The sequence below is a fragment of the Aphelocoma coerulescens genome, chromosome 5 (assembly GCF_041296385.1).
Source record: "Aphelocoma coerulescens isolate FSJ_1873_10779 chromosome 5, UR_Acoe_1.0, whole genome shotgun sequence".
NCBI classification, from domain to species: Eukaryota; Metazoa; Chordata; class Aves; order Passeriformes; family Corvidae; genus Aphelocoma; species Aphelocoma coerulescens.
Genome location: NC_091019.1, coordinates 30,032,766 through 30,041,678, shown reverse-complemented (window position 1 = coordinate 30,041,678; position 8,913 = coordinate 30,032,766). Strand labels below are relative to the sequence as shown.

At 42.1% G+C, this 8,913-nt stretch overlaps 1 protein-coding gene across 1 annotated transcript; it reads right to left on the bottom strand.

Annotated features, from left to right (window-relative positions):
• Nucleotides 1-29: 29 nt before the first annotated feature.
• JMJD7 (jumonji domain containing 7) lies at nucleotides 30-8,893 on the bottom strand. The gene is made up of 8 exons (XM_069017407.1): nucleotides 8,811-8,893; nucleotides 8,075-8,228; nucleotides 6,923-7,176; nucleotides 6,366-6,422; nucleotides 5,864-5,959; nucleotides 3,539-3,615; nucleotides 2,311-2,470; nucleotides 30-653 (listed from the first exon to the last, which is right to left on the bottom strand). Exons 1-8 carry the CDS (start codon nucleotides 8,875-8,877, stop codon nucleotides 565-567), a joined length of 954 nt encoding a protein of 317 aa, XP_068873508.1. The 5' UTR covers nucleotides 8,878-8,893; the 3' UTR covers nucleotides 30-564.
• Nucleotides 8,894-8,913: the final 20 nt, after the last annotated feature.

The window sequence follows — 8,913 nt, the reverse complement described above, 5'->3', positions numbered from 1 at the left end:
ACTTTGAAAAAAAGAAACTAGTACAGAAATAAGCTTTTAAACTGACCTATTTATTGCAGAAGTTGTAGTTTCTCACCATCAAAACACCACAGCCACTGAACTTAGAGAATTATAACAGGACAGACTTTTGCCTTAAGTAGAATGCATATGTTGGACTGATGCAGTCTAATGCACAGGTGGGTGACAGAGCAAATCCTTCCTTGTCCACTTGGGTTGTTATGAAAACAATCTGTAGATCTGAACAAATACTCAGGGCTTCCATTCTGGGATTTTCAAAACCTGGACTGCCTCTCATCAAATTTTATTTTGCTTACCATCACTGAGGCAACATGCAAAGGTCCAAAAATCCTATTATCAAAGTTCTACTTACAAGCCAAAAACTCTGGCCAATTGGTCTGGAGTCTGAAATCAAGCAAAATAGCCATGATGTGTTTGGGAGGCATTGCTGACGATAATTTAATATTCTGTTCTTTTTGCAGGAATCATGTTTGTACTCCAGTCACAGGTGCTGATGATTGTATCACATCAGAAACAGACATCACAAGCTCGAGTCTCCCACCTTTGCTATAGCATTTTCACAGTTTTTGTGATACAATCTAGTAGTTGATAGTAGCTGTACTTAATGTCATATTCCATGTCATACCAATAATTCACTGAGGAGACAAGAAAAGGGAAAAACATTTTAAGGCTAGAATGCAATGATTTACAACTGTGCTCATAGAGTGTTTTACACAGTTCAGTTAGCACAGGCTTTTCCTTATTACTGACTGAACTTTGAAATGAGCAAATCTTTGACTACAGCCAGAAATGATGTTAGCAAACAATGGAATTCTTCAATAACGCGGCCAACACAACTCTATCTTAACCCAAACCAACTTCAGACTGTGTACTGGAGATTCATTAGAGCAGAAGCTGGAAAAATGCTTAGGTACAGAAAATGTAAGCTTCTATTTAGACAAAAAATACCAAACTGCCAAGTTTAATATCTGGATGGGAACCTCTCTTCTTGTGTAAAGGATGGCAAATTCACCACTAGTTCACAGTGGTCATCAAGTAGACAGTGCTTTAATTCTGCCTCTCGTGTTAATTTTGGGGTATGTCTCCTAGGAAAATTAATATTGTAATATTGTACTGTAATATTGTACCAATGCTTTTTGGAGGAGGATATGCTGTAGCTTCAGACATTCACTGGACCAGACCCAGAGAATATTGATTTTTCAAGACTGTACTGCAGTTAACAGACAAGAGGACAAATAAACTCTTTGTGATTTCTGATAAACAGAGAAAAAAAAAAAAAAAGAGTGGACAGGGGATTGCAGCTGGAAACACTCTACTATTTCTAAAAATTCTTGAAGGACTGATGCAGCAGCATTGGGCAAAAAGAATTGGAAATACTGCTTTACTGCTAGCTTGTCTTTTTATCACAGAATCACAAGAACTGAAAAAAAGGGCTTGCAATATTTGCAGTGTTACACAAATACTGATGTTATGCTGTTCAAAATACTTTTTTTCTTGAACAGCATTATCAGGATTATTCCAGATAAAGGACAAGCAAAAATTCCAGCAAAATCGCTTCCTCAAACCTTGCAAAACTTGCCCGACATAACAATAATACTTTGCACCACCCCCACCCCTCCATATGTACCAAATGAGCAATGCTGGAAATTCTGGAATTCACTTGGGGAGAGAGGGGAAAAAAAGAGATAGGGAGATTATGATAAATCCTACAAAGAAAGAGATAACAAGACTTTTGGTAAGTGCAGGGGAACAGCAACACAAACACAACCTTATCAGCAAGGCAAGAGACTGCGTCAGAGCAGATTTCAGCTCATATGAAAACAGAGTATCTTCCATGTTGTGTCTATATTCTTGCCTAAATTGTTTACTTTCTAGTTTCCTTTTCTTCCTGCAGCTTTTATTTTTTTTGCCATATGACAATGGTACATGCAACATGCAGTTTCTTTGCAAAAGGGATGTAGATGACCAGTTGCAGGGAGCAAGCTAGACAGACAAACTGCTTAGCTGCATGTCTCAAACAGAAATGGATCAGGTTCACTGCATTAGCTATCCTTCTCCAGATTTGACAACTAGAAGACTTGCCTTCTGCTACATCCCCAGCACTTGTCAACATAGTTATAAATTATAAGCAAAACAGGCTGCAAGAAGGCAGTCCCATGGGACCAGTCAAGATTGTTATTCCCTCCTGCAGAGAGGCAGAAAACCTTAAAGGAACCTTTGGTCCCACTGATGCTTTGCTGTGAGATACCCACTATAGTTCAAAAATGGATCTGGAAATTGTGTCTATTTTACCTGCGATACAGCCATGTGATTGCTGAACATGATGGAACCAGAGAGAAGGCAGATACAACATCTCACCAGCTTTCACTGTACACTGCAAAGGTTTTGCCTGAGCATACTCTGGATACAGTTCTAGATCTGGGTTCAAGGGGTCCAGAGGGATCCAGGGCACCTAAAGGCAAAAGATTGTGTATATGGTACTGACCCTGACAAAAAATTCCAGCAAGCTTCAAGAAAAACAACTGATAATCAAACTCACTAGGTTACAAAATATGTACTTTGTCTAGCAAAACATGTACAGTTACACAGTTTTCCACATTCAACTGGGAATAGGTCAAGGATGCAAAAATGTGCCTCCTTCAGTGACACATTTCTAATTAGGAAAAAGGCAATAAATGTCATCCATGAAATTGCAGTCTCGTGGCATGCTTTCAAAACACCTCCAGCCCCTTAAGTTACTTGTTCCTCCTACATTCAGTACTTAGATATTTTATCTGCACTACTCTTTTTAGAAATTCCTTTTTTCTTCTTAAGCTCTCTGGTCTAATTTTTACTCACAGCAGCTAAATCACCCCTTCTTGCTGGGAAGTCCCTCTAGCCTGCATTAATTTTTTCTCTGCCCTACAAAATTATAAACCTCAGCATTCCAACCTTACTGCATTACAGCAATGAGATTCCATAAGCACCACTCTGGAAACAGAGAACAAGCCCCAGCTCAAGTTCTGTTGTAGCATTACTCATACTTTGCAGAGGGATTAGATTCTAGTGAGGTTTGTAAAGTAAATGTTTAATCCAGATCTAAACATTTTAATCAAATAAATATTGCTACTAGTAAGAAAATACAGTTTATTCATTCAGAGAGGTATGTTTTATTGCACTGGGTGATTCCACTGTAGACCTGAGTAGAGGGCCAAAAGAAAGTGAATGTAGAGGGGTCTATTTCAGGGATAATGCAATCAATTCCTTTATTGCTGATGCATTCAAAAGTTCTTTAGTGGATCTGTTTAAGTCTGGTGCAAGGCAACATTTTATGATATTAATGGTTTCAGGTGTGCAGTAAAAATTTTTTTCTGGAAGCTGGGTATCCTTTGCTAATAGTAAAATACAAGTGAAATATCTGGGCATTCTCTTTCCAGTAATGAAGAATTTCTAAATATTAGTCAATATGCTTAGTTTGAGGGCTCAGCAATGCCCCAAACTCTCCCTACTGTATTAACTGCATTCTTCATAAAATTTTTACCTTCTCTGCAGTCTTCTCATCCACAATTTCAAATGAACCATCTTCTGATACGTGGTAGGTTGCTGGCTGATAGAGCTCTGGAACCAGAGAAAGAATTAAATGATACAATTCAGAGCAACGAATGGCAGTGCATGTCCAAGTAATAGAAAAATTAAGAAAAAACCATTTTCAACTTACAGTACTCACTATCCTTCCCTTTTTCTATTTCAAATTTTATCTAGTTTCTTAATATACTTTTTTTTTAAGTCAGTCTGTATACTAAGCTGCCTTCCTGTTTGGAACTCTAACCTTCTTTCTTCTCAGAAATTATTCTCTTCCAAGCCCATTTGTACCCCAGTCCTATTTTGTTCCAGTAACTGTCTTCTTTCCTTCTCATAAGTCATAAATGCACCCCTGACTTAAACATCATTCTATAGTTGGGTATTTCTTCTTAGGTCAGTCTAGCAAAGAAGAACGCACAAGAGTTATTAGTGGCTTGTGGCCAGCCTTTCACTTCTAATTTTAATTGATAGGGCTCATTAGCTCCTTCAGATACTGCCAGTTGCTTTTGTTTCATTGCTTCAGCACATGTGGTTTCCTAAGCCCTCCCTTGGGAGAGTTTCTCTCCATTGATTAACCTAATGCTCAAAAAGATGGAATTCTATTTTTATTACACACTCTGAAATCTAAGCATTATCTCTGTTCTATGCTATAACAGTAATTTGTTTTACAAAGCAGGACTCCTATCACACACATGGATTTCATACATTCACATACATATGACACCACCTGTCCAAGAAAGGCTGAGGAGCAGGGGTTGTTCAGCCTGGAGAAGAGAAGGTACTGGGGAAACCTCCTTGTGGCCTTCCAGTACCTAAAAGGGGCTTATAGGAAAGACAGAAAGACTTTTTACCAAGGCCAGGACAAGGGCTAATGGTATCAAACTGACACAGGGTAGATTTAGATTATATAAGGAAGAATTTTTTTACAATGAGGGTCATGAGGCACTGGAACAGATTGTCCAGAGAAGTTGTGGATGCCCCGTCCCTGGAAGTGTTCACGGTCAGGCTGGATGGAGCTTTGAGCAATTTGGTCTATTGAATGGCAGGGGCATTGACTCAATGATCTTCAAGGTCCCTTCCAACCCAAACCATTCTGTGATTCAATGACTTCAAGGTTGTAAACAAAATAAAAAGAGTGTAAATAAAATATTGTAGCAGCACAGGTCTAGGCAAAATTATATTTGGGTCATAGAGCACTCTGCATTCACTTAATCTGATGGTTTGAAAGTCAAGGAATGGGAAAATTAAGGCATAAACTTAAGCTATCTATCTTCTAGACAACACTGCAACAAAAATTACTGCTGTGCACATAGGAAAGCAACATAAAGAAACAGAAAACAGGCAGTGTGAAGCAAGAATGCTGCCACAAGAATCTCTTTTTTCATTTCTCAGTTATCAGAGATTCAGTTAGTAGCTTGAATATTTCATTAAAATACAGCTAAGTTTTTAGCTTCCTGGCTTTTTTTCCTAGAGAAAAGCAGGCAGGAAGAATCCAAACCTGTAAAACATCAAAGATGACATGCTACAACACTGACAAAATACTTAAATAATTCAAATATTCTAAAGCTGAAGAGACTGCCATGAGTATCACAGAATCAATTAGGTTGGAAAAGACATCAAGAGATGAGATCTGAGATCATCAAGCTATGACTGAACACCACCTTCTCAACTAAACCATGCACTAAGTGCCACCTCCAGGCACATGTCTCCACCACCCCCCTGAGCAGTCCATTTCAATATCTAATCACCCTTCACATGAAAAAATTCCTCCCAATGTCCAATCTAAACCTGCCCTGGGCACAACTTGAGACCATTACCTCTCATTCTGTTACTGGTTGCCTGGGAAAAGAGCCTGACCCCAACCTGACTACAGCCTCCTTTCAGGGAGTTCTAGAGAGTGAAAAGGTCTCCCCTGAGTCTCCTTTCCTCCAGGCTAAACAACTCCAGCTCCCTCAGCTGCCCCTCATAGGACTTACCCTCTGAAACCTTTACCAGTTTTAATGTCCTTCTCTGGATTTGCTTCAGCATCTAAATGTCCTACCTGAATTGAGTGGCCCAGAACTGGACGTAGAACCAAGATGTGAATCAATGAGCCCATTACTTTACTGGACTGGAATAACATTTGTATTACAAACTACCTGCAGCATGAGATAGAAACACACTGGAAAGTGTAAGACTGCATAAACATCAAAATGTTATCACTGCTTCCTTTTTTAACATCTTTCAGTGTTTCAGTCTGTCCTCTTTCCAACCTCCAGACATATAGCACAGCAAAATGATATACCGTATGGGATGAAGGGACGGTCACTTGGTGGATGCAGCAGAAAATATTTCTCTCCAGATACCACACAGTACAAGTTCTCATAATGATCTTTATGTACTAGGATTGAGAAAAAAAGAGAAATGTGAAGAAAGAAAATCAGTGCTATTTCCTTCTCTGCAGAAACTATAGTAAACTGAAAGTGTCTGCTTCCCCTATTATTATCAGGCTGCTTCGTCCTCTTGCAGCCAGTGGGAGAGGAAAGTCACAATATCATGCTGCAGCAAATGCATTCAATGAAGCAAATTGTCAGCGCCTTGCCTGACACAATGCCAGGTAGATGCACCCAGAGACACAGCAGCAGGAGGCTGCAGAAGGGCAGAATAAAAAATGCAAAAAGGCATGTTAAAATAGAACTGCCTTGTCAGAAAAACCACACCATCCTCCTGAGCCACTAACTCAAAACATGCCATCTCAAACCTATGCTGAAATCACCAGAAGATTTACAGTGCCATAGGATACATACAAGATGTCACAGCAGCAGACTCCCCAAGCCAGAAGTTCACAGCATCAGGCTTCTTCCCTGTATGGTTAGGGAAAAGAGATATGACATCAACAACAATGAAAAATTGTGTCATTTTAAAAAGCTCTTCAAATAATTTTCTGCCAATTTCTGCCAAATTCTGTCCTGTAACTTGTAACTTCATTCATAACTATGACAGGTTTCATTGCAAATAGCACTCTGTGAACAACAGCAACCTCCTTCTACACTGCAAACACTGAGCCAAAACACAGCTCTAGATCAGAGAAAAGCCACTCGATGTAAAGAAGTGTTACATGATGTTTTTTCAGTTGTGAGGGTCCCAGTACACAACAGAGATACTGATTCCAAAGTAATCCAATGCCAAAACTTGGATTACACTATTATGTATTTTACCACTCCTGCTTTCTAAGAGGATGAAACCAAACTGAGCTGTGGCATTCAGAAAGAGAACAAGCATTCACCATGTAGTACATGTAGTGTGATTGTTTTAAAGTTTCATGCAAAATATTTACTGAATATGTGAGAAATAGAGGGTTTACCCAGTGCCTCACTCATCCATGGTATGTCAGGCTGCACATCACAGACAAGTTCAGGGAACTCCTCAGTGAGGTTTGAACACTGCTTCTGCACATAGAATACGTTGGGAGAGGTCACTTTCTTCTCCACAATGTCCAAAAAGTCCATAAAAGGCATTTGGCGCTCCTCTGGCATGACAAAACGGTCCTGAAACACTGCATCTGCATAACCATTTGGTGTCACTGCCACACTCACCACCTTGGGACCTACTACCTCCCTGCAAAACAAGTGAAGGATTTATATCCAGACCCACAGTTAGCTCATACAATACATACTGGTTATTTTAAAGACACGTTTCAAGGGCAGCAAAAATAAGATGTCTGTCTTTCCATGGATGGGTGTCTCTAGATTAGATTTTCTGCTGTCTGGTAAGGACTCTGGCATTCTGCTCCAATTGCTCCCTGCACTCAAGGCAACTCTAGTTTCTTTTTCCTCTAAATTCTCTCCTAACAGGACAGTTCACAAAGGAGCTCCTTTTTCCTCCATGCAGACAGAGGGCCCTCTTCAGCCACTTCTTTTCACCAGTCATGGCATATTATTGGGGCCATTCAACCCAGCTAGGTCCAAGGGTTCACACTTTCAAAAGCAATTGAGCAGTGGGTGGACAGACACTGATAGATACCCACCCCATGAGGCTAACACTCCTTAGTTCCATAAGATATTTAGCTTTAAACCCCACAGAATTAGATCTGACCCACAGATTTTAGGTCAAACCATATATTCTCTCTTAAAGAAGGAATTTTCTTTAAAATTTCAGTCATTGTTAAAATGCTCATCATTTAGTTTTTTGAAGAAAACAAGCCGTGCTCAGTCACAAACAAGCCAGTCTGTTTTTACAGCGTTACAGCCCCACTCCAGCTGGCTGGGTTTCGATAGCTGAGTCTTTTGGCTGCTCACAGCCAAAACACCTACCCCTCCTGGCAGCATCAGAACTGGTAGGGCAGTGAGTGTGCAAGGAAGACACTTACACCTGATCTTGGAAAGACTGAACACCCTCACACAGAACCAGGAAGGAATCTGAGCTAATCTTACAAATAAAACAAAGATTAACCAAGGGGTTTTTAGTGAGGTCACCTGAAATTGAACACCATTCCCTCTCCACAGCTCGCTCATACCTGAGGTACGCTGAGGTCCATTTCTTCAGAGCTGGCCAGTGGCTGATGGCGTTGCGAATTATACAGGGTTTATTCGGACTCACCCACTCTCGATAAAACTGCAGCGGGGATGGAGGCCTATCAAGATAGGGTATGGACTCCGGCCAGCCCAGCTCTGTCCAGGCAAACGATAAACAGTGTTACTCAGCATCCCGAGACAAGCACCTCCTGCCAGCACACAGGCTTCATGCGCCACACCACGCTGATGCCAAGCAGTGCCCCCCACAGATCCAGAAATCCCTCTGTTAAAACCCAGAGAGTATTAGGGGGGTTTCAGAGCCAGATGGAAACCTCAGGCCAGCGCTTGAGGACAAAGTGATAAAGGGCCTGTGCTATAGGAGGTGCACCTCCCATACAGAGGTGGTACCACAGGATCATTTTTTGGAAGCTGGAATAGTGCTTTGTTTTGCTATTTTATACACAGAGAAACAACCATTAAAAGACCGTTTTCTCGAGTTTCGCTTTCTTTTTGCGGCAGCCTTTGCTTCACCTTGACCTCGGAACCATCATGCTGGCAGCAGAGTGGGTGCCGCTGCTCGCCCCACGCCGCTGCCGCTCGCCGAGGCGGCCGCGCCGAGCTCTGCTCCCCCGGGCGGGCCGGGCCCCGGGGAGGCGGCGGGGCCGGCCCAGCACCACTGCCCGCCCCGGGCGGGGTCACCGCGGCCTCCCCCTCCCCGCTCCGCGCTCCGGCGCTCACCGCGGGCCTCCCGGGGGAAGGCGGCCAGGCAGCCCCTCACGGCCCGCAGCGCCGCGCCCTCCGCCATGCACGGCCCGGCCCCGCAGGAGGCGGCCCCGCCCGC